The sequence below is a fragment of the Arvicola amphibius genome, chromosome 15 (genome assembly GCF_903992535.2).
Source record: "Arvicola amphibius chromosome 15, mArvAmp1.2, whole genome shotgun sequence".
NCBI lineage: Eukaryota > Metazoa > Chordata > Mammalia > Rodentia > Cricetidae > Arvicola > Arvicola amphibius.
The window spans coordinates 50929435-50954159 of NC_052061.1; the positions used below are offsets into that span (position 1 = coordinate 50929435).

General features: G+C 44.8%; 1 protein-coding gene across 2 annotated transcripts; it reads left to right on the forward strand.

Annotated features, from left to right (window-relative positions):
• Nucleotides 1–9883: 9883 nt before the first annotated feature.
• On the forward strand, nt 9884–23741 carry Tsnax (translin associated factor X). 2 transcript variants are annotated; one of them, XM_038312724.1, is made up of 6 exons: nt 9884–10591; nt 10803–10907; nt 13397–13511; nt 16539–16669; nt 18776–18903; nt 22050–23741. In XM_038312724.1, exons 1-6 carry the CDS (start codon nt 10576–10578, stop codon nt 22425–22427), a joined length of 873 nt encoding a protein of 290 aa, XP_038168652.1. In that variant the 5' UTR covers nt 9884–10575; the 3' UTR covers nt 22428–23741. The 2 variants fall into 2 exon arrangements, with proteins under 2 accessions (XP_038168652.1, XP_038168653.1); XM_038312725.1 differs by having other exon boundaries at nt 9884–10582.
• Nucleotides 23742–24725: the final 984 nt, after the last annotated feature.

Sequence of the window (24725 nt, forward strand, 5' to 3'; positions counted from 1 at the left end):
TCTGTGTCGGGGCTATGCCACTAGATACATTGTAACCTCTGTGTCTGGGCTATGCCACTAGATACATTGTAACCTCTGTGTCTGTGCTATGCCACCAGATACATTGTTACCTCTGTGTGGGGGCTATGCCACCAGAAAAATTTAACAGGACTTTGGCTAAGGTTAAAGGGAGATAAATGTCATCTAGAGAAGAGATCAACACAGGACTTGAGGTTGATAAAAACAGGCAGAATGTAACAGGCACAGAAGGAGTGGAGAAGCGAGCACAGACTGATGGATGGCCCAGCTTTTTGCAATGCACTGGCCCCCTGGCCAGCGGATCTTTTATTTGGCTTACCAGGTGACCGTCTGCCCTAGTTTCATGCTGTAGTGAAGGACCCCTTGTCCTCCCCCATACAGCTGCAATGCAGGAAGCTGGAACATGCCTGAGGGCCAACCATATAGGCTCTCAATGGAACAGAACACCAGGGAGACCAGAGGAAGGAAAGACATTTATTCCTCACAAGAGAAAAACCTCACAAAACAAAAACCAGGCATGGGAGGCTATTTCCCAGTAAGAAGGTGCTCCAGGTCCATTGCCCATCTTATGTAGCTGAGTACCTGACAGGGGTGCATGCACCCGTAACACACACACACACACACACACACACACACACACACACACGGGTCAGGGATTCTAAGAACGAGGCAAGTCCCTAACACTAGATCTTCATGTACTTGTCTGATAGAGCATGCGGACAAAAATAATACATATCCTTGGGCTGGAGAGATGGCTCAGAGGTTAAGAGCACTGGTTGCTCTACCAGAGGTTCTGAGTTCAGTTCCCAGCAACCACATAGTGACTCACAACCATCTATAATGAAATCTGGTGCCATCTTCTGGCCTGCAGCATGTGAATGACAGTGAGCACAGGTGTCCCAGAACGTCACCTTAAGGCTAGCTCTGCTACTGATGAAGGCTCTCCTTTAGAAGCTGCTTGGGTACTCTGTAACCTTGGATTTAGAAAGCATGGGGATTAGGTAAGGGCAGGGTTGCCTGTTGGCCACGGAGACAAATGAAGCCTCAATTTGCCGAATCTTTGTGTACTCTTTCTCAGTTCACTTCTGCTCCCGTTCCTGCTCAGTATCCGTTCCATAAAAACAACCCAGCAGTAATGGCAGCAATAACCACTGTACCACGGATATGCTTCCTCGAGGTAAAGGAGAGAGCAGTTTACATAAGACAACAGCCAAGTGTAGAGCTGAGGCAGGGAGATTGCTGCTTCTGTAGCTGGACTGGAGAGACTGTAGCTCCCTGCCTCCTACCCCGCGCTCTGCCTGTCTTTGGATCACTCTACAGCTGGTTGGCACTCTTTGCCATTGGGACCAGCCCTTTGTGTCTCTGGTGTCTGAATCCTCAACGGTCCTGTCTGTGCCGGGTTGACCTTCTGATAACATGGGCCATTGCCCTGGTCTACACTGTAGCACCACAGCAGAGGGCCCCTCAGGTGCGTCCATGTTGCAGCTTCACTTCTCCCAGCGTCTACTGTGAATCAGCACCGATTCCCTTCGGCAGTGAAGGTCAGAAGCAGATGCCCTCCACCTGCCTATTCAGTGCAGGCCTCCCAGCTTCTCAGTGTTGATACTTGGGGGTAGGGAGCTGGGATGAAGATGCGCTGGGCACCGTAAATGTTGAGCAGCACCCTTGATCTGTCCACACTGGTGCTGGCTGCAACTGCACCTCCCAGTTATAAAGAACGCTTTCCAGACACTGGGATGGGAGTTTCTGGGAACAGCACTTCAGAATCATTGCTTAACAGAACTCAATCTTTCTCATTCAGTTCCTGAGGTTACAACTCTGAAAATGACGTCATAAATTGAGGATCACAGCACAAAGCTCCTTCCTGGTGTTCTATGGAGACTGGCCCTTACTTTTTTTGGCTTCCAGAGGGTTCTGACATTCCTTGACTTGAGTCCAACTCTAGCAGAATCATCATTTAGACTTTTCCCATTGCCAAATCTCAGACTTCCTGGTCTCTTCTTCTACCCCTCTAGATAATCCAGGACAATATATCCACCCTGGTGCCTGCCCTTACTCAGATTTTCAGAGTCACTTTTCTACAGTTTCTGGGGATGAGCACGTGGACACCTCTGGGAGTCACTATTTGAGTTGTCACAATGGGGCTCAATGAGATGTAGTGGAATTTCATTTGTATTTTAATAAATAAAGCTGTCCTGAAGATCAGAAAAGTAAAACAGCCACACTGGCCAGCCTTACAGACCAGGCAGCAAAGACACACACCTTTAATCCCAGTAGCCATAGTAGTTTGCCATAAAAACCAGGCAGTAGTGGTGCACGCCCTTAATCCCAGAACTAGAGAGGATTATAAAATGGGAAAAGACAGCTCTCACACACAGTCTCATTCTGAGATTCCTGGAGGCAGGATAACCATTTCTGACTGAGGTAGAGGTAAGAGTCAGTGGCTGGCTGTTTTGCTATTCTGACCTTCAGGTTGAACCTCAATTTCTGTCTCTGAGTTTTTATTAATTGTGCTTCAATGAGGAAAGACCTTAAAGACAGTAAGAGAGCAGCTGGGTGTGGTGGCTCACACCTTTAATCCCAGCATTTAGGAAGCAGAGGTGGGTGGATCTTTCTCAGTTCAAGGTCAGTTGGGTCTACAGAAGGAGACTCTGTCTCAAAGAGAGGAAGAGAAAAAGAGGAGGGGGAGAGAGAGGAGGAAGAAAAGGAAGAGAGAACAGGGAAGGAAGGATGGGGAGGAGAAAGGGGCAAAAAGAAGATGGAGGAGAAGGGAGGAGGAGGGAAGCAAGGGAAAGGAAATGAAGGGGAAGAGAGGGGAGAGGAAGAGGAAAAAAAGAGGAGAGAGAAAGAGAGGGAGGGAGGGAGGGAGGAAAAAAGGGAAGAAGGGGGAGAGAGAGAGAGAGAGAGAGAGAGAGAGAGAGAATCTGCAGGCAGAATGCCAATTCAGGGAATGACAGCAAGAGGGCTCAGCAGTCTTGAGAATTGAAGTTCAAAAAGGACAGAGCAGTCAGCAAGCAAGTAACAGGGCCAGAGTCACACTGTGGGGCCTTGTGACAACTTTGGTTTTTGCCTTGAGGGGAGTAAGTCCTTACAAAGTTGAAGTGGTGAGCCACACTATCTGGTGTGCCTTAATAGAATTTTGTTGGGCATTACATGGAGAGACAGCTGAAGACTGGGCCAAATGGTACAGGAGCTATCTATTACTGTGTAACAAACACCCCCAAACTAAATTTAAAACAATACTGGTTTTTTTTGTCATACTGTAGGTTGGCTGGTGATGACCAGGGCCATTGTGCTGTGGCATTCAGAGCTGAGTTTAGTTGACTGGAATGTTAACTGATGGCTTCATTTTTATACTTTGTATCTCGGGGGAGGGGAGCTATAGGGCAAGTCAAGCCTTTCTGTCTACTAAGGTAAGGACTTCATACATGGTGGCAACAGCTTCAGTAGAAAGCCTGGAGCTGAGCCAGCATCACATTCTTGACATTCTTGTGATCAAGCAAAGTTAAAAGGCCAATTAAGTTTTAGAAGGAAGGAAACAGACTCTACTTATATAGGACAATGAATGTTAGCTATGATTAGAACCCACAATGTTTCAGATGCAAGATGGCACAGCTTGGGCTAAATCGATGCAGTCTAGGGATACTGTGATCTGAGCATGTTTGTAAAGTAGAGATCATAGTCTGAGTGGGTGGCCACAGAAAAGCAACATAGATTAATGGCTTAAAGTCACATTCATGTCTGCTGCTGCTGGTGCAAGTCTTTAATCCCAGTGCCTGGGAGGCAGAGGTAGGTGGACTGCTAAATTAGAAACCCCGTTTCAACCCCTCTGCCTCCAAATTATGTTATCCATAGTTCTGGAGGTTGGCAGTAAGGTCATGTTCTGGTGAACTCTCTCTCATTTGCAGTCGATACCTTCTTAGCTGTGTTTTCACATGGCCTGTTTTGGGTGTGCATGTAAAACAATTTCTCTTTTTATTAATTAATTAATATTAATACTTTTTTTAAAAAAAGAGTTTCTCTGTGTATCCCTGGCTGTCCTGGAATTCAGAGATCTACCTGCTTCAACCTCCTGAGTGCTGGAATTAAAGGTATGTGCCACCACCACCTGACATAATTTATTATTATTATTATTATTATTATTATATTATTATTATTATTTTAAGACAATGTCTCACTGTGTGGCCCTGGCTAACCTAGAATTTATTTATACAGAGCATGCTGGTCTCAAAGCTCAGTGATCTGCCTGCTTCTGCCTCCCCAGAATTGGTATTTGAATGAAAAAAAAAGAATAAAAAGGAGAGGAAAGACCATGGCTGCTTCTTGATGTGGGGGAGGAGAAAGGTTACTGTAGCTGTGTGGGAGAACACAGTCAGGAACATCTGCGGGGATGATCCAGAGAGAATATGGCCACGCTGAGCTGGGCCATGTGAGGAGAAAAGGGGAAGGTAGAAGGGAGAGAGGAGAATCAGGTACAGCAACCAGGAAGCCAAAGGTACAAAAGGGATGGGTAAGCAAAATGTCTGGATTCTAAAGGGGAGGACCTCTGGGGGAAGGGTAGCTCAGCTCCTGAGCTGGAGAGATCAGGGTAAACAGCAGGGTATTGGAGCCATACCCTGTGATAGGTAGGGACTGAGGGATACTGGGAAAACCTGGCTGCCAGGCCCTCTTTGATAAGTTAAATAAGCACCGCAGCAGTTTGGTGGTGCGTGCACCATGTATTTATTCTTACACAATGATTTATTTTCCACCACATGGGTCCTGGAAAGTGAAGTCAGGTCATCAGGCTTAGAGGCAAGTGTCTTTACCCTGTAGGTTTGGCTGTCCTGGAACTTGCTCTTTAGACCAGGCTAGCCTCTAACTCACAGAGATCCACCTGCCTCTGCCTCCTGAGTGCTAGGGTTAAAGGTGTGCACCACCATTGGCCCGCCCAGATTTAATCTTTAAGGCCTCCTCTAGACTTCATTATCTCACAAATATTCTTGATCCAAATATTCTCCTGCTGTTGGTTAGAGCTGCAACATGGCCTGGAGCAGCAGCACAATTCCGTGTTGATCAACCAGGATGTGCAAAGAAAAAGTAAGAGAAGTCAAAGATAGTGCGTGCGTGTGTGTTTGTGTGTGTGTGAGCACTTCTGTGCACACTCAAAAGATCAAGCCAGAGAAAGGCAGACGGAGATCAACTGCTGGAACAGGAAGGAACTGAAATGGGGAATGCATCTGAGGAAGTAGGTTAAGGGATGCTTGTATTTAATTATAGACATGGCAGCTTTGTGAGCTACATTAGACACTCAGGGAAAGATAATGAATAGATGATGTGACCATATATTCTGGGCTGAAGATGTAAAGTGGGCAATTGTTACATACAGATGGCATTTAAAACCACAAGAATGGGATCAACAGGAGAGGGTCAAATCGAGGAATTTGCTGGTGAAGTAAAGGGAAATGTAAGCCACGTTGTGCCGTGCTTAGGTAGACATGCATATGTAAGCCACGTGCCATGCTTAGGTAGACATGCATATGTAAGCCACGTAGTGCTATGCTTAGGTAGACATGCATATATCTAAGATTTAAAGTGAGTGCAAAACAACAGCCTACAGAATGGGAAAGACCTTCACCACCCCACATCAGACAGAGGGCTAATCTCCAAAATATACAAAGAACTCAAGAAATTGGTCATCAAAAGAACAAATAATCCAATTAAAAAAATGGAGTACAGACCTAAACAGAGAACTTTCAACAGAGGAATCTAAAATGGCTGAAAGACACTTAAGGAAATGCTCAATATCTTTAGCCATCAGAGAAATGCAAATCAAAACAACTCTGAGATTCCATCTTACATCTGTAAGAATGGCCAAGATCAAAAACACTGATGACAACTTATGTTAGAGAGGTTGTGGGGTAAAGGGAACACTCCTCCTGTATTGCTGGTGGGAGTGCAAACTGGTACCACCCCTTTGGATGTCAGTGTTACAATTTCTCAGAAAATTAGGAAACAACCTTCCTCAAGACCCAGTAATACCACTTTTGGGTATATATCAAAAGGATGCTCAACCGTGCCACAAGGACATGTGCTCAACTATGTTCATAGCAGCATTGTTTGTCATAGCCAGAACCTGGAAACAACCTAAATGCCCCTCAACCAAAGAATGGATAAGGAAAATGTGGTGCATTTACCCAATGAAGTACCACACAGCAGAAAAACAAAACAAAACAAAACAAACAAACAAAAAAATAAAACCCGACATCTTGAAATTTGCAGGCAAATGGATGGATCTAGAAAACATTATATTGAGTGAGGTAACCCAGACCTAGAAAGACTAATATCATATGTACTCACTCATAAGTGGCTCTTAGACATAAACAAAGAAAACCAGCCTACAAATCACAATCCCAGAGAACCCAGACAACAATGAAGACCCCTAAGAGAGACACACATGGATCTAATCTACATGGGAAGTAGAAAAAGACAAGACCTCCTGAGTAAATTGGGAGCATGGGGACCACAGGAGAGGGTTGAAGAGGAGGGGAGAGGCAGGAAGAGGAGCAGAAAAAAATGTAGAGCCCAATAAAATCAATAAAAAAATTTAAAAAAGGAGCCGGGTGGTTGTGGCGCACGCCTTTAATCCCAGCACTCAGGAGGCAGAGGCAGGCGGATCTCTGTGAGTTTGAGACCAGCCTGGTCTACAAGAGCTAGTTCTGGGACAGGCACCAAAGCTACAGAGAAACCTTGTCTCAAAAAAAAAAAAAGTTAAAAAAGGAAAGCAAGTGCTCTCGGGATTATGGGGAGAAAAATAATTTAAAAAAATGAATGCTTTCTGTCACTTTAAACAATAAAAAAAAACAGGTCTTACTCTGTAGTCCAGACTGGTCTTGAATTTGCAATGATCCTTTTGTCTCTGCCTTCCACGACCTGGGATTATAGGTATTTGCCACCTTGCCTGATTCACTCTTTAATAAATAATAATATGTTTATTAAAATATAATTGATAAACCATAAAATTCACATAGTGATCAACTGGAGAACTGTTAGTATTATTATAGATTTGTGTTACCACCATGGTCAATTTTAGAACATTTCTATCACCCAAAAAGAAAGTCCTTACCTTTGGCTATGACATTTCTTTCTTCCTTGTCTTCTAGCCCTAAGTAACACCTAATAGGTTTGTTTAGTGGAATTACATGTGGCCCCTTGTGACTGTCTTATTCCAATCAGCTCATCTTCGTGTCGCAGCACGGATGGCACTTCTCACTGTCGGCTATTTTCTGCTATTGATTACAGGTGTCCTAGCTCACAGGGAAGCGATTAGTTCCTGGTTAATCCCTCCGCATCCCAATTTGGCTTCCTTCTCTTGGGTTATCAAAGGAGACATAATTTTCTTTAACAACCTAGCATTGCCTGAAAGTTAAGTCTGTGAGCTGGTATGCGCATGCCTGAAATATACTTCGGATCCTGTCAGTATCTTCCAAATGTTATGGTTCAGAGGTCAGGGATGTGGGATGCTCAGTGGTGGAATGCTACTTTAGCATGGCCGAAGACCTTGGTTCAATCTCCAGGAGCCAAAGAAATAAGCAGGTAACTAAGCAGGAAGCACAAAATCAGGCCCAGTGGTGAGCATCTGTAATCTTAGCATTAAAGGAGGCTAAGGCAGCAGGATTATTTGAATCTAGCCCAATCTTAAATGACAAGTTTTGGGCCATCTTGGGCTACATATCAAGACCCTGCCTAAAAAAATAAAACCAAAAGAAGCAAGCTGCCTGTGCTGACCCAACACACTTCTGTAATCCCAGCTTTTAGGAGGTACAGGTTCATGGTCATCCTAAACTATAAAGCTAGTTTGAAGCTAGCCTGGGTTAGCTCCTTCATCCAAATTTACTCAATCCTCCAAGTTAAATTACTAACCTGTGAAACTGAGAGAAAAAAACCCAAAACAACAACAAAGACTTTCCAAGTTCCCACGCCCAACCTCAAACTGTAACTCAAGTCTCTGCTCTTCTACCATGATCCCATCCCTAGTTTATGTAATAACGATGTAATAACGATGTAAAAGAGACGCTGAAAACTCAGGCGCTTGAGCGCCTGCTTCCTGATTTCCCCCGAGCTGAAAATTAGTTGATACGTAACGTTTCCCCTGTAAAGGTGACTGGGGAAGATTACTACAGAATAACAGCAGGTGCCTCTGCAAGGCTTCGGCTTTCCTCAGTCCAACAGAGGCAATTACAACAGAGGGAGGGGCAACGCTCCAGGCTTTAGATGTTACGAAGTCCTCCTCCTTTCCATGACTTAGGATGGCAATGACCCTTTAAAAACAAACAACTGTTTGACCATGTACCAACACTATGCGTTTGTGCCTGAAATAATCAAAGGAGGGGAAAGGATTTTCCTGGCAGAGTACTACAGCCGCTGAAAGACGTCCAGGCAAAGGTGTAGCTCCCTGGACCACTGGGGAGGCCTGGGGTTAAGTACATATGCAAATTAGTGCTGGGAAAATGCTCAGGGGATTTACCTCCCTTAAACGCCCGAGAAGTCACACAGGTGATGAAACTCGGGCTCCATGAGAAGGAATGGGGGGAAAAACCTGTTCAGGTGGCAGAGCTACAGCTGAACGAGGGAGTGGACTGCTGGAGAAGGAAAAGGAAGATTCAGGCTTTGGGAAGTGAAGTCTCACTTTGGGAGCTGGTTTGGGGGTTAGAAAGTATACACTTCCTTGAGTATGGTAAGTTAGCGCACACTGTTAGACTGTTACAGCACTGCCTTCCTTAACTTCTGCAGGAAGTTAGTTATGATGTTGATATCAGAGCAGTCTTTCTCTCTCTCTCTCTCTCTCTCTCTCTCTCAAAAGCATGGTTGGGCCACATTTTTGTTTGTTGCTTCCATGTGTGTGCCATGCATGCACGTATGTCCATATGTGTATGTTTCTGTGTGTGTGTGTGCAAGCCAGAGGAGCCATGGAATATCCTCTGTGATTGCTACCCCCCTAGTATATTGGGTCTCGTGAACCTAGAGCATGTAGGCTAGTCTTCCCTGGGGATCAATCTCTGCTTCCCCTGAAATCACCGGCAGCATGTTGCATCCATTTTGGCATTTATGTGGGTGGAAGACAAGAGTTTGACTCACCTGGCCATCTCCTCCCTTACCCAGAGTATTTGTGTGTGTTTGTATGAGCGTAATCTCAGGTGTTCTTCTTCAGGTGTCACCCACCGTTTAGTGTTTTAAAGACAGGGTCTCTCACAGGCTCAGAATTTCCCCAGTCTGCCAGACTGACTAGCCAGCAAACGCAAGGACCGGCGTGTCCCCATCTTAGCAGCGGTATTCTAAGTGGGTTCGGGTATCACTGGGGTCCCAACTGCTTTCATGGCAAGCCCTTCGCCTACTGAGCTCTCTCTCCAGACACACATCATAGTCAGAAAGTAGAGAAGGACTGGTGAACGAGAGCAGGCTCATCAATCTCAGAACCTCAAAAGAGTTGTGTTCAACACTGATCAAACGCCGGTCCCCGGGGGCTATCGCGTCCACAAGGAACCTGTCTAACCCTTTCAGGTTTTACAGATTCGACAGCCCATGGTCTGTTTTTGACTTGGAAGACACTTTGGGGGCCACTGAAGGCAGAAAACCCTCCTGAGATGCTCCTGGTATGGCCTCGAAGTCGCTACCTGACTGCCTTTTCCTTTAACTGTTCCTCGGTTCCTAAGTTAACAGGGTGGAAAGACTGTCACCAAAAGTCTGCAACATGGACATGCCTCAACTTACTGCAGAAGATGGCGGGCCTGTGTTCAGCGACTAGTTTTATTTGAGCACCGGTCTTTAACGGGGGGGGGGGGGGGGGGGGGGAAGAGTGCTGAGGTCTCGAGGTACTGGCCAGTGTCAAGGTATCTGGTGGGGCCAGAGTCAGCTAGATGAGGCAGCATCTGCTCAAACTCATGACCTAACAACGGGATCAAACTTTTCATCTATTTCAAAGCCGCTTCTCTTTGAACCTCACTGTGATCCCCACCCGTATTTGACAGAGGGGGAAACTGAGGCTAAGGCCAACACCTCCAGGCACGCCCGGGGTGTTGCAGCGGCGCGCATGCGTGTATGCAGGAGGCTGCTCAGAGAGGCCCACCGTAACTAGCCCGCCGAGCTCCAGGATCGGCCCGCACCCCGTCTCCATAGCGCAGGTGGGCGCTCCGTCTTCGCGGTCAAGGCCTGGCACGCCGGAAACGCGCGCGGCTGAGAGTGCGCGCGGGGGACGCGTGTCTCTGGGACACAGGCCGGAAGTGTGAGCGGCCGGAAATGCACGCGACTGAAGCGGCGCACCCGTCGCGGCTCCGGAGGCCCGCGCCGGAAGTGTGCGTGGTCGAGGGAACTCCGCGGCTCCGGCTGCTCGTGGCGGGAGGCTGCGGGGAGGCTCCGCTTCCGGCGGCGGCGGCGGCGGCCCACGACGACGAGGACCCTGTGCTGCTCACCGCCGGCTCTTGTAGCGCTCTTCGGAGTCCGGCGACGACCTCTCGGCTCGCCCGCCGAGCCGGCCCGGCGGCTGCGGTCTCTGCGTGTGCGAGCTGAGGCCCCGCGGTCATGAGCGGTAAAGAAGGTGCGGGGCCGGGGCGGAGGGGAGGGGCTGGGCCTCGTGTGTCCCGCTCGCTCGGCTGTCACCGATCCCAGGCCCTGGGCACGTCCCGTGTGGCCGGGGAGGCGGCCCGGGAGGCCAGGCCCTACGGGGGCCGCGGGAGGAAGGGGGTAACGTGCTGTGCAAGGGCGACGATGGAAGGGCTCTATCCAACTCATCTTCTTTTCTACGTAAGGACCTGGAGGCTTCAGGAAGAGGAAGCATGACAACTTCCCGCATAACCAAAGGAGGGAAGGGAAGGACGTCAGTTCTTCTTCGCCGGTGATGTTGGCCTTCAAATGTAAGTTTCCATAAGGAGAATTAGAACTGTAACGATCGTGTAGCCGTAATGTTGCCAAAAAGCGGCCCTCAACGATTTAGGACATCCAGGCTAGCTACTGCTACTTAGTGACACCTTAAAACAAACAAACAAACAAGATAGAAATTACGCCATGCAGATGTGATGCTTAGTTTTTTCTGATTGGTTTGTGTTGGTGCTAGGGCTGCTCTGAAAATCCGTATTCCAAAGTTTCAGGTATCAGGATGAACATGACGAAGTTAATAGACTAAGAAAGGGGATTGTGAATACCTGTGTACATGTAAGACAGGGTTTGCTAACAGTTCCTATTCTGTGCAAAGTGCTACCTCAAAATAAGTTTTGTGCACAGTCTAGTTAACAGATCTAACACACACTAAATATAAATATATATGCTAGCTAGTAAATGTTACTTGAGAAGATGATGTCACATACAAGACAGTTGTAAAGAATGTTGCATATTTCCATATAAAGTAACATTTAATGTGACACTTTTGTTTTGTTTTGTTTTGTTTTTTAGAGACTGGGATTCTCTGTAGCTTTGGAGCCTGTCCTGGAACTAGCTCTTGTAGACCAGGCTGGCCTCGAACTCACAGAGATCCACCTGCCTCTGCCTCCTGAGTGCTGGGATTAAGATGTGCGCCACCACCGCCCGGCTTAATGTGAAACTGTTTCCCAGTTCACTAATGATATCATCTTCATAGGACATAATAGTCAAGGACTTCCGGATACAGACTGTATTTGCCACATTGCATTTGTTAAAAGCAAGGCAAATTAAGAACTGCTTCATGTTTAGGAGAAGGAAGTAGGTTGCACCTGTAAAGAGAAGGGTCTCACTAACTTGTGGACAGTTTGAAAGCACGCAGTGCCTACAGTGATCTGCATAGCTTAGGAGACCAGGTATAACTGAGCAGAGCATGTGACTGGAGACCGAGTGAAAACAAGCTGGTGTTTCCAGCGTTCCTGCTGGTTTCCTGTTTCTCTTGTGGGCTACTAGTTCTTTGCCTTTGACTTAGTGCTTTCATTACTGTTCCAATGGACCATGTTCTCTTCAAGACCCTGTAGAAGGAACGGCGGGCTGTGTCCCGCCACCCGGCTAGCTTTACACCTGAAATAGTTACACGGAAACTGTATTCATTTAAACACTGTCTGGCCCATTAGTTTCAGCCTCCTATTGGCTAACTTTTCACATATTGCTTTAACCCATATTTAGTAATCTATATAGCACCATGAGGTGGTTGCTTACCAGGAGAGATCTTTTTTTTGTTTGTTTGTTTGTTTTTTTTTTTTTTTTGGTTTTTTCGAGACAGGGTTTCTCTGTAGCTTTAGAGCCTGTCCTGGAACTAGCTCTTGTGCTGGTCTCGAACTCACAGAGATCCGCCTGCCTCTGCCTCCCGAGTGCTGGACCAGGAGAGATCTTAACCTGCATCTGTCTTGGAGAGAAGCATGGTGACTGCCTGAAGCGTCTGCCTTCTTTCTCCCACAATTCTGTTCTGTCTATTCTGCCTACCTAATTTTCTGTCCTATTAAAGGGCCAAGGCAGTTTCTTTATTAACCAATGAAAGTAACACATAGACATTCCTCCATCAAGACCCATCTTAAGCAGTTCCTTGCTGACGAACACTGCGTTTATTCAGTTTTCCATCCATTCACCCATAAGATGGATTCCCCCTAAACCCTCTCCATGTATTTATTTTATTATTACTGTATTTTACTTAATTGCTTGTTATTTATACCTATATCTCTTTGAGACTATGCTTCATCTAACTTTGTATTTGTAATATCAGACTGACAGCATTTATAATATTAGGCAAAATCCAGATATCATCATCATCATTATTGAGATAAGGTCTAATAGCCCAGACTGGTCTCTTAAGGATGACCTTGAACTCTAATCCTCCAGCCCCCGTCTCCTGAGTGGGGCTTGTGCAGGCCTATGGCACCGTGCCTTTTTTTTATAGGGAAAAGAGAAAAGATTTACTATCCAGCATAGCCATGTTGGGAAGAGCACAGAGAGGTCAGTGACCCTCCAAGTACATACGTCTTCTGGGGATTGTTTCCATGCAGTGCTGAGGACTGAACCCAGAGCTAGTGCATGCTGGGCAAGAACCCTACCAGCTGAACCCTGTCCCCAGCCCTGTAGGAGACTACACAGGCAGTGACATTCTGAAGACGACAGCAAGGCGGTTGTAGTGTTCCTTTACTGTGCCAGTGTCACTTTAAAACAGTAGACAGGTTTCTGTACAAGCCTCCAGGGATTCTAAGCCCGTGTTTCTGTGCATCGAAGGCTAGAGGGGAGCGCTCAGTGTCTTTGTTCTGAGAGTTTCTGTCATGGCTGCTGTGTTCTGCTTGTTGAGTCTCCCGTGGAGGCAGGCGACTAAGGCGTTGGCTACATCGCACTGTGGCATGCGCCTTCTGTGTTTGACTAGCTGTGAGTCAGGAATGAACGCTCATGGCATCACAATGTGTTGTAGCATTTCAGCAGGAGTTGGACGCGAGGCACGACAAGTATGAGAGGCTGGTGAAGCTAAGTCGGGATATAACTGTTGAAAGTAAGAGGACAATTTTTCTTCTCCATAGGATCACAAGGTGGGTAGACATCTTTGAGATTTGTTATTTGGAGGGCTGGGGAGATGACTTAGTGAGTAAAGGTGCTTGTCACCAACTATGATGACCTCAGTTGACTTCTGACCTCCATACACATGGAACATGAGTGTGCACACACACAGATACACACATAAATAAATATAATTAGAAAATAAGTTTGTTTTATGATGCATTGTATTTGTATATTTTGTATCTCAATAGATAATAATGGATGTTTGAATATATTTTGGATTTTAAACAGTATCAGATAATACAAGTATGTACATTTAAAAAATTAATATTTGGGACTGGAGCTATATCTCAGTGGTTAAGCACACTGACTGCTTAGTTCCCAGCACCTACACAGTGGCTCACAGCCATCCACAGCTCTAGTTCTAGGGCATCTGATGCCCTCTTCTGGTCTCCATTGGGCACACAGATGGTGCACAGATGTACATGTTGGCAAAATACCATAAACATAAAATAATTTTAAAAATATTTTAGCTTTGCTTTTAAATAAGTTTGTTTATGTCTGTGGGTATTTTCACAAGGGTGTCAGATCCCTGGAGTTGTGAGCCAGTCCACATAGGTGTTGGGAAGTGAGCTCTGGTCCTCTGTGAAAATAGTGTGTGCACTCTGAACTGCTGTGCCATATCCCCAGCCCCCAAAGCGTTTCACATATAAGTGGGAAAATTCTTACTTTTAGCCTACCTAAGGATTTCATACTCTGTTTAGATCATTAATTTACATATATTCATATATGTTGTGTGTATAAGGATAGTCTGAGGAAAATACATTCAATTTTGGATTTTTTTAAAAAACTGTTTATCTGGGCCGGGCGATGGTGGCACACGCCTTTAATCCCAGCACTCGGGAGGCAGAGGCAGGCGGATCTCTGAGTTTGAGGCCAGCCTGGTCTACAAGAGCTAGCTCCAGGACAGGCTCCAAAGCCACAGAGAAACCCTGTCTCGAAAAACCAAAAAAAAAAAAAAAAAAACTGTTTATCTTTATTCTCTATGCATTGGTGTTTGGCCTGCATGCGTGTCTGTGTGATGATGGTAGATCTCCTGGACCTGGAGTCCCAGACGGCTGTGAGCTGCCGTGTGGGTGCTGGGAGCTGAACTCAGGTCCTCTGGAAGAGCAGCCAGTGTTCTTAACCACTGAGCCATCTCTCCAGCCCCTGCATTATCTTTTGGAACCTGTTACCCACTTAAGTTACAGTTGATGTAAAAATTTAATATTAGATTTGAAAATATGGTTAATTTCTCATTGAGCTTTCAGCTCATTGCAGTCTGTTTCTGGTTCCTTTGATGTTTATTAATTTTATTTTTTTATTGTTTTTGGAGATAGGATCTTACAATCTTTCATCCACCTCGTAAGTGCTGTGATTAGAGACATATCACCACACCAAATTTCTTTAAAAAAAAAAGCAACAAAACTATACTTTTAAATTGGATTTCTTGTTTTTCTTACATTTTAAAATTTAATTCTGGCAATTTATGTTAAATAGTAGAGATGCTTATTAGATAGATCATTTATCTATCTCATAAGGATAGGTGTTCGTTCCCTTCTTTTGGGTATTTTTCCTTTTGTGCAGCTATTAACGTCTGAGGCTTCTTTCCAGCCCTTTTGCTTTCTTTGGAGTCAGAGTCTCTATAGTCCAGGCTGAACTCAGGATTCTTTTGCCTTCACCTCCCTTGTGATAGAACTGTGTGTGCCACGATGCTGGCTTCTGCCTTATTTTGGATTGAGCGTAAATGTGTTTATATGTAAGTGTGTTTGCAAGTGCATGTGGAGGGCGGATGTCGACCTCTGATATCGTCTCATGTGACTTCTTCTTTTTGGACGTAGGGCCTTTCAGTGAACCTAGAGCTTACTGCTTATGTAGACTGAGCTCCAGCCACTGTGTGTCCACTCTCCATAGCACTGGGTTATAGATGTGTATCATCATGGCTGGGATTTATTAGGTGCAGGGGATCTGAACTCACGTACTCATGCTTCCAATAGCGAGTACCTACCCTCTGAATCCTCTCCCCAGATCTGGACCTTCTGTGTGTGTGTGTGTGTGTGTGTGTGTGTGTGTGTGTGTGTGTGTGTGAGTGCACGTGCGTGTGCATCGTTGCTTGTTGGTGTACAGTGTGTGTCTCAACAGTCTGGATCATTTTAGATAGTCCTGGACTAGTTGAAATTCATGGATACCAGACTTAGAGCTGCTTTCCATGGTTCTGTATGATAGTTAACTTGTGAATTCAGGTCTGGTGTTGTGGTACCTGTCAGTTACTGCAGTGCATTGGAAAGTAAGGGCCGCTCGCATGTCATTTTGCATCAGGGCAAGCAGCTTATATGTTGTAGAGTGGTCTTTCCCTATCAGCCTAGCTTCTTGTGCTGTTGTGGTAGTTCATGTCACCTCTGTATTCTATCCCCAGAACACATTGTTTTTACTTTAAACAGCTTGTATATTTATTCTTGCAGTTACCATTTCTAATGTCATTTAGTCCTTGGCACATGGATTCAGAGTTCCATCTGGAATAATTTTCCTTTAATATCTCTGTAGTGTGTGCTGTTGCTGTCAGTAGGCTATGGGAATTGTTGGGCCAGCCTTCTCTGGATGGTTCTTTTGTGGCTCCCTTGTGTGGTGCCGAGCTCTAAAGTTTTGTCAGTGCTGCAGCTTCTCCTGGCTTTCTGCCCTGCACGTTGGGCTTTCTTGACCTTAACCTTTCAGCTTTTCAACTCAGGCCGACTCTGGCTCTGCCGAGGTTCTTCCTATATGGTCACTTGGAAACTCCTCCGAGCCTTGAGATGGACATCGGGTGTGTCCCCACTTCCCAATTGTTGTCCTGTCCCATGCTCATGGTGCCTGGTTACAGGGCTGAAACCATTGTTCTGTATGACTATTTTTTTTTTTTTTTTGAGTTGTTTTAGGTGGAAGCAGCCAGCTACAGAAGTTGATTTTTTTTATGAATAAGGTTTTTCTTATAGTTAGTTTTGATCACAAGGCTGATGTTTTCAATATTCCTAATGTCTTTATAGTGCTCCTGATATAGAGGAGATACTGACTGAATCAGAAATTAAACTGGATGGTGTCAGACAGAAAATATTACAGGTCGCCCAAGAGCTCTCGGGAGAAGATATGCACCAGTTCCATCGAGCTATCACCACAGGTGAGCCTCAGTTAATAGAGTGCTGTGTGCACGTACGTGTGTGTGTGCACATACGTGTGTGTGCACATACGTGTGTGCGCACGTACATATTCCAGGGCCCATGTGTGGAGGGAAGAGAACAACTTATGGAAATTGGTTCTCTCCTTCCACCTGTGCGTCTCAGTGTTTGAACTAAGGTCATCAGGTGTGGCATGTGCTCTTACTCACAGAGCTATCTCACTGGTCCCATATGAAGTCTTTAAAATGAAATTTTGATAGTCTCATAGCTCAGTCTGGCCTTGGTGTCCGTAGATAGCTAAGGTTGCCTTTGAACTCTTAATCCTGCCTCTGCCTCCCAAGTATTGTCATATTTCGCATGCATTACTTTCCTGGCTTTAAAATGAAGTTTTTGAACTGAAGAAGCAGTGATACTCATTCTTCTTTACAGTCACAGGTTTTGCTTTTGTATCTTCTAAATTATTTCTACCACTTATGCGTAAGGAAATTGAGGCTTCACAGGAGTTTTGATGAAGGTCATCTTTGGTCTCTTTTTTTCCAGACTCAGTTGAACCTACTGGGTATCAGGTAAAACCCAGTATAGGACTAACAGTCCCCGAAGTCAGCCTCAACCTCAAATTGTGTTTAAATGGGAGAGGGTTCAGTAAATACTTTGGGGACCATTTAATCACAATTTGGTAAGTCTGTATTCTAGACTACAAACTTCGGTAGTAACTACTACAAACAGAAGAATCTCGTTAAAATTTTGTGGACTACAAAGCACAAACAGACTCGTTTTCTAGATGACTGACTGGGTGTACTAGTGCAGTGTCCTCCCGCCTGAGAGGATTTCAGTCCTGTGTCTCCAGGTTCATTTCTAAACATCCCTTCGCTTTTCTGAAATCCTGTTTCAGAAAGTTGACAATTTAGTCTGGATGCTGTAACATTGTGTTGATAAGGATGACACTTGTTACTCAGTTCTGAACATGCTGTACCCACTTAATCTCTGCCTTCTGGAACAAACAGCAGCTACTCGCAGTATAGATTGTTTTGATCCAGTCCCTCTAGCAACCATTAACTCACTGTCTCTTTGGACTTGTTCTTTCTGCACATCTCACAAAATGGACATATAGCACTGTGGTTTCAGGTTTCAGGATTCATCTGTGGGGTAACACACACCAGTACTTTCTTGTTATGGTGTAATCATGAATGGATAGACCACATTTTGTCTCTCAGTTGATGCACATTGGAGTTGGTCTATATTTGGCTCTTATGAGGGATGCTGCTATTTACATCTGCCTACAAGTCTTTGTATGAGCATGACCTTCCATTCCTCTGGGGCTTGTACCTGTGGTTAACAATTTTCTAAGAAAAGCATTAAAATCCTGCAAAGCAGGTTGAACTTGCTCATGTGTTCACCCTCAGGCAAGGCTTGGTGTCGAATAAAATTGAATGTGTGTGGCTTAAGTACAATGAGAATCAATGAAAGGAATCAGAAACCTCTAACTGGGTTTCCCTGTGTATGTTCTAACAGAGGAATAAAGTAAAAAAGAACAAATTACATAAAAGCAACCTCCAGAGCTCTCTCTTACTGGAAGCAGGTTCTGTAAATAATTCCTTTTGGATTTCCTCCAAGGTAGAGGCACAGGGGAAGGCATTGTTTGGAGTATGGCAGTGGGCTGAAAATTTTCACCTTGGGGATTATACACTGAACATAACGGATGTCCTTTTCATCAAGTTGAAACATAGCTTGTTTAAACATCCTTTTACCTACATATGACCCGGAGTGCTTCTCTGTCTGGGGCCAGGTGTCCTTGAACTCTTGTGAGATAGCACAAATCTTATGTTTCCTCATTTAATTATTTATGCCTGTCATGTGCAAGGCACGCATTAGTGATCAGGACATGTGCCCCAGTCACCATCCCAGCTGCCATAGATGGGCCTTGGTACAGAGGCCCAGGAGTGTGTGTGTGCCCTGCCTCAGCGATACAGTCTCCATGGACATCCAGCACTTTTATCATGCTAGGTAATAAGCTAGGTAGTAAGCAACTTCTAGTTTTTTCTAGAATTACAAGTGACACGCTTGTAATTTGGTGCTTGTTCCTAGTGGCCTTCTTCGCTGTTTTTCAGGACTGCAAGAATATGTGGAGGCTGTGTCTTTTCAACACTTCATCAGAACTCGTTCCTTAATCAGTGTGGAGGAGATTAACAAGCAGTTGACATTCACGACAGAAGACAGTGGGAAAGAAAGCAAGACGGTGAGAGTTTAAAATCATGTTTCATTATATAGTTTATACAACAGCATGGGAATTGGCTTCCTGAAGCTGGTTTGCTAGGTCTCTCCAGGGAAGCACTGTCTTAAGTGTCTCCACTGGTGACAGAAGAAGAGTCACATGCAGCAGGGTGTTCAGAATCCAGGCTGTGCTCTTGAAGTCTGCTGGGAGGGGTATGTACAGGGACCCCTGGTGTGTGCAACTACCTCAAAGGGCTTTATGAAAGAGTTTAACTTACAAAGGTTTCTTAACTACGCAGTGTTTATACTTGACAGTAGTTCATTGTTACAACAGAGCTGTCACATGGTGAGAGCCGTTTGTCATCAGACTACCATCTGCGTATAGACGCTGCCTAGTTCTTCTGAATTCAGGAAAGAGTGTTTGCAGTTTGACTTACAAGGTACTTCTTTCCCCTTTTGGATTTGAACATACAACATTCAGGCAAGCAAGTGGGCATTTGATCTCTTCTTTCACATGTATTAAGATAAACAGGATTTTTCCACTCCTTTTTTCCCCCTTTTATTAATTTTTAAAAACACCACTCAGAGTCAGGCTAGGATTTCCAGAGCATGAAATAAAACGTGAGAATGCAGGATAACCTGGCTTGGTGACAGGAGGGACTGACTCCCAGGAGTCCACACGTTTTCTCAGGAATGGCAATGGGAAGTGGGGCCAGCCATTTGTCCTGCTCCATGAGAGCAACCTCCTTTATACCTCAGCTGGAGACAGTGTGGGGGAAAGGCAGACTGAGCATGTGTGCTCTTTCAGGATGCGCTTCTCACAGGAGACGTGCCTGCTTTCACCAAGAACTTCCCCTTTAGCACTGGATTCTTGGGGCAGGACATTCTGAAATTTGATAAAAAAATTTCTTTTAACTTGACTTGTGAGAATATTGTCAAAATCATTAAAAAATGTCTATGACAGATTTCAGACAAGCAGAAATGTGGAGGAAGCAATAGCCATTCGTCAGCTCATAGAGCAGGGCCTGAGTAATGGCCAGGAGGGAGCCTTGGAAGCATGTGCTTTGTCCAGATAGTTCTGGCTAACCCACTAGTGATGTCATCGTTGATGTCAACATTCAAGTGTTCATTTTGAAAAATTGTACCTTAAGCAGTTTTTAACGTTGGTAATAGTTTCCAGGAAGCAGATTGTATTTTGACAAATTTTACTTTAAATTTATTTATTTTTTAACATGCCTATTTCTCTAAAGTCAGCTTACAACCAAGACCCCTTCTGTGTAATGACAGAGACTATTTATTTCTGAAGTACATTCTAAGTGGCATGTGAAATGCATTCCTCTTCCATCTACTACAGCTTCCTGTTTTTCTAAGACAAACAAACAAATACCAGTCTCAGCCTGCTGAATCCCCAAAAACCTTTAAGATGTGCTTTCAAAAGGAAGCAGGCTTTGGGTGCTTCCTCTTTCTGTTACTAACTGGCTCTCATCACCCCTGCTGTGCAGTAGGCCTTGTTTCTCATGTTCTGTCATGGGCCATTGGGCCACAAGGTCTCTCTGCAGTGTCTGAGTAGGATTAAGATCAGTGCACAGCAATCAAAATAATAAAATAGAAGTTCACTCTGCCACTTCTGTACTTAATTCTCAGAGACTCTCAACCTGGAAGTAAAGTCCAGATTCCTCAGTGTGGGTCCTGCAGTCTGTGCCTCTGGTCTCAGTCTGTACTGCACTTTGATTTCACTTAGAACAAGCACTTCGTTAGTTCCTCAAACACAGCACGGCTCGCTCCTGTATGCCTTTGCAGGCCACTGCCTGAATGCACTTACTGCTCCACCTGGCCACACCCACATGCATTGGTTACAGTGTAGGTATCATTCCTAGAAAGAAGCTCATGCAGAGAGATGCACATGATGGAGGTGGTGATGGTAGCAGCTACATTTATGGGATGTTTTCTTGGGCTGCACTTTATGCCAAGAATTTACTGAATATTGTCTTATTTAATCCGTAAAAGACTTGTGAAGTAGGTAACATAATCCCATTTACAGAGGAGGAAACTTGAGGTTTAGAGAGAGATGAAAAAGCTTGCCAGAGACAAGTATGTTATGAGGCGAAGTCCTGGAGGAGTGGGAGGAGATGATCAAGGTCGTTTGTAAGTCAAGTTCACACCCGAGGAAAGATAGTGTGTCCTTGGAGACTGGAGGATGGAAGGTGACTGTAATACAGGTGAGGATATTGTGGTGCTACAAAGGATAGTGAGGTGACAGTCTGTGAAGTTAGGCTAATTCATTTCCTGAAACTGAAGAGTTTGGGGGTTGAGTAGGCACAGAGGAGAGTACCAGAGACTTGGACTAGTGTATGAAAAGGCTACACAGGAAGGACATTTAGGAAGGAACCATGCTATATTTGAGAGTGGGCCTGAAAAGATAGGCTGGGTTTTCAGAGAACTTGGTTCAGTTCCCAGCACACACATGGAGGCTCACAACCATCTGTAACTCCAGTTCCAGGGGGATCTGATCCCTTCTTCCGGCCTCTGAAGGCTGCAGGCATGAACCTGGTACACAGACATGCATGAAGGCAAAACACCCATACACATAAACTAATAAAGAAAACCACTGGAGAATAACTAAAAGGATTGGTGAGTAACTTGCCGTAGTTCAAACTCTACAGTCTGTAGACGTGATTACTGTTCCTAAACTCACTCGTACTCGGCTGCCTAGTGTAGGGCTGACATGGATCTCAGCACTGATTCAAGATTCTGATTTGCTGGACATGAGAGGTAGGAGACAGAGGCACTGGCAAGAACTGGGTACAGCTGCAGACCATGATGGGCAGTGCAGAATAGTGAAGAAGCAGCCAGCCGAAGATGAGGGAAGAGGACTGAAGGAGGGGGCCGTACTGCTGTTTGATAGGGAGTGTCACAGTGACGCCAAGTTGGCCATGCTAGCGTGCATCCACTGTGCTTGTCAAGTGAAGTTGGACAAAATTGGTTTTACATTGGCTGTATTTGTTTATTCTGATACCTCCATGCCACCTGCTCAGCTCCTTACCCAGTGCCTGGTTGGATTCCTTGTGCCCCTGCCATATAGTTAACACATAGGGAAGATCAGGATGCCTGATACATTCACTTTATCACAGTGTTTTCTTTGTGTGTGGCTTTCTTTTTTGTCTTTACCAGCCCTCCTGTGATGGACAAGATAAGCAGCTTGTTACTTGGAGACTGAAAATCACACCTGTTGATTACCTGCTGGGAGTGGCCGACTTAACTGGAGAATTGATGCGGATGTGTATTAACAGTGTGGGGAATGGGGACATTGACACCCCCTTTGAAGTGAGCCAGTTTTTACGCCAGGTTTATGATGGGTTTTCTTTCATTGGCAACACTGGGCCCTATGAGGTTTCTAAGAAGCTGTACACCTTGAAGCAGAGCCTGGCCAAAGTGGAGAACGCCTGTTACGCCCTTAAAGTCCGGGGCTCAGAGATTCCCAAACACATGCTGGCAGATGTGTTTTCAGTTAAAACGGAGATGATTGATCAGGAAGAGAGCATTTCTTAAGCAGCTGCACTCTGCTTTCTGAGGCGCTCCTGGGAGACCAGTTGGTGAGACTGTTTGAGTGTGCTTTGACTTCATTGTGGCTTTTGTAGATGTTTCTAGTTGTACTAGTTTGAAGTTGTATACAGCTATATATAAGTTTGTTCTCAGGAACATTTCTTACGTTCATTAGCATTTGCATACAGTGTTTGCATATGTGCTTATTCCTGGTGTTTGCTTTATTGTTAGTGAACATGCTTCCTGTAGCACTTTCTGCCACACCTACTTTAATTCACTTTGAACTGGGAGCGATGTATTTCAGAGGAAGCCTCTTAAGTGGGTGATTCTGTATATGGAAAAAATGGAGTGAAACTTCTGAAGTGAGCTTCCTGTTTGAAGTTTCTTGGCAGTATCATGGCAAGCCTTTAAAACAGGCTTAGTACATGGAACAAGAAGGTAAAAATGTAAGATATCAGTATTTTTAAGTACAAGTTTTGTTGGTATTATAATGAGAATTCATGCAAAATTTTGACCAAGTTCAGACCACTTTGAGTTTATTCAAAATAACTTTGCAAAAAAAAAAATTGATGGGTATCCAGATGTTTATTTCTCCACTTAGTTTTTCCCTTTATCACAGATGTGAAGAATTGGAGCTGGCGTTGTTTTTCACCAGTGATGCTGAGTAATTATATTCTTGTCCTAGTTGTGAGCAGGTAGCCCTTGGTCCTGGTGTTAGGTGTGGTGGCTTTCCTAGTCTGGCACCTCTTAGAAATCACAGTAGAACAGCTAACATGGTTGGAATGCTGACAGTCCAAACCTTCATACTTGTCCCTTGGTGTTAGCCAATAATGTTGCCAAAGAAAATGAATTATGTATAATTTAGCAATAAGACAATTGCCAACACAGAGGAGGAGCCAGAGGTTTGGAGTTCACCCACCCAGTCAGTGAGAGCTCATCTGTGGTGTGAAACTGGCGTGAGCGTGACCTGCCGGCTGACACCGCCACTGCTTCCAACTAGTTCTGTGTGTTTTCAGAGCTTAGATGCTGGGTTTATTTTTGGAAAGAGTATCTATTTGTAAGGGCTGGTTCTTTGAAAGCTTAATTTTTCCAAATATTACTACTGGAAGGAAAATATAGCGCATACAAGCCCAGTGAGTTAGGCTTGTTTGTCCTGGTGACGGTGGCTTTGTTCTCCCGCTTGCTTATCGTCCCTTTGCTTGTTTTGTTTGTTTGTTTTTTCAACTACTTCAGGTTGAATTTATAATGTTAAAATGATGAATTGAAGAATGTTTTACAGAAACTTAAAACAAATTTTGAATAAAATATTAAAATACAGAAGCTCATTGGTTTAACTTTTTAAAAAATGTCCACAGCGTGTGTAGAGGTCAGAGAACAGCTCGTGGATGTTGGCTCTCTCCTTCCACCGTGCAGGTGCTGGGGACCCTCTCAGGATGTCAGGCTTGGTGGTTAGGACCTTTTCTGGTCCAGCTAACCCGTTCTCGAGTTTGTTGTTTTGATAGCATTGAGAAATACTTAGTAAGTCTAATCATGTAATTTCTGGATAAAAATGAGAAACCTAGGGGGCTGGAGAGATGGCTCAATGGTTAAGAGTATTGCCTGCTCTTCCAAAGGTCCTGAGTTCAATTCCCAGCAACCACATGGTGGCTCACAACCATCTGCAATGAGGTCTGGTGCCCTCTTCTGGCCTTCAGGCATACACACAGACAGAATATTGTATACATAATAAATAAATATTTAGAAAAAAAATGAGAAACCTAAAATAGATTAGGTTAATACGGAGGGTTTTTTTCTTTCTTTTTTTTTTCTAAAAACAAATCCCAAGATAAGGAGGCTTCCAAGTGGTTTGCCTCAACCTGAAATGCAGTCAGGAACTTCCCTTCTGCTCTCTGTGCCCCGTTCTCTGCTGTTGATTCCCTTGTGGTTGGTGGCTGGGTTTTCAGGCATGGTGGGGACACTTTAACAGCTGTGGACTTCCTTGTGTTCTCTAAGGTTAAAAACAAGTTCCATATGCTCTCAAGAAGACATTCTTCACAGCACTCCGACTCAGACTAGATGATGTCCCTAACCCTCTAATCCAATTCCTGGAAGGGAAGATAATAGTAGCCTAACTCCCCAATTGATTTGTTCAGGAATAGCAGGTCAAACGCTGGAAAGCCAGGCTGTCAGAGGAGCAAGAAAGGGGCCTTTGGTATAGTCAGCAGCACCTCCTGCAGGTGACTGAGCGCCATTGCTCCTGATGCTTCCTTTGATTTAAACCTGTTTAAATCATGTCTAATAAATAACAGCATCATCAGTTGTGGT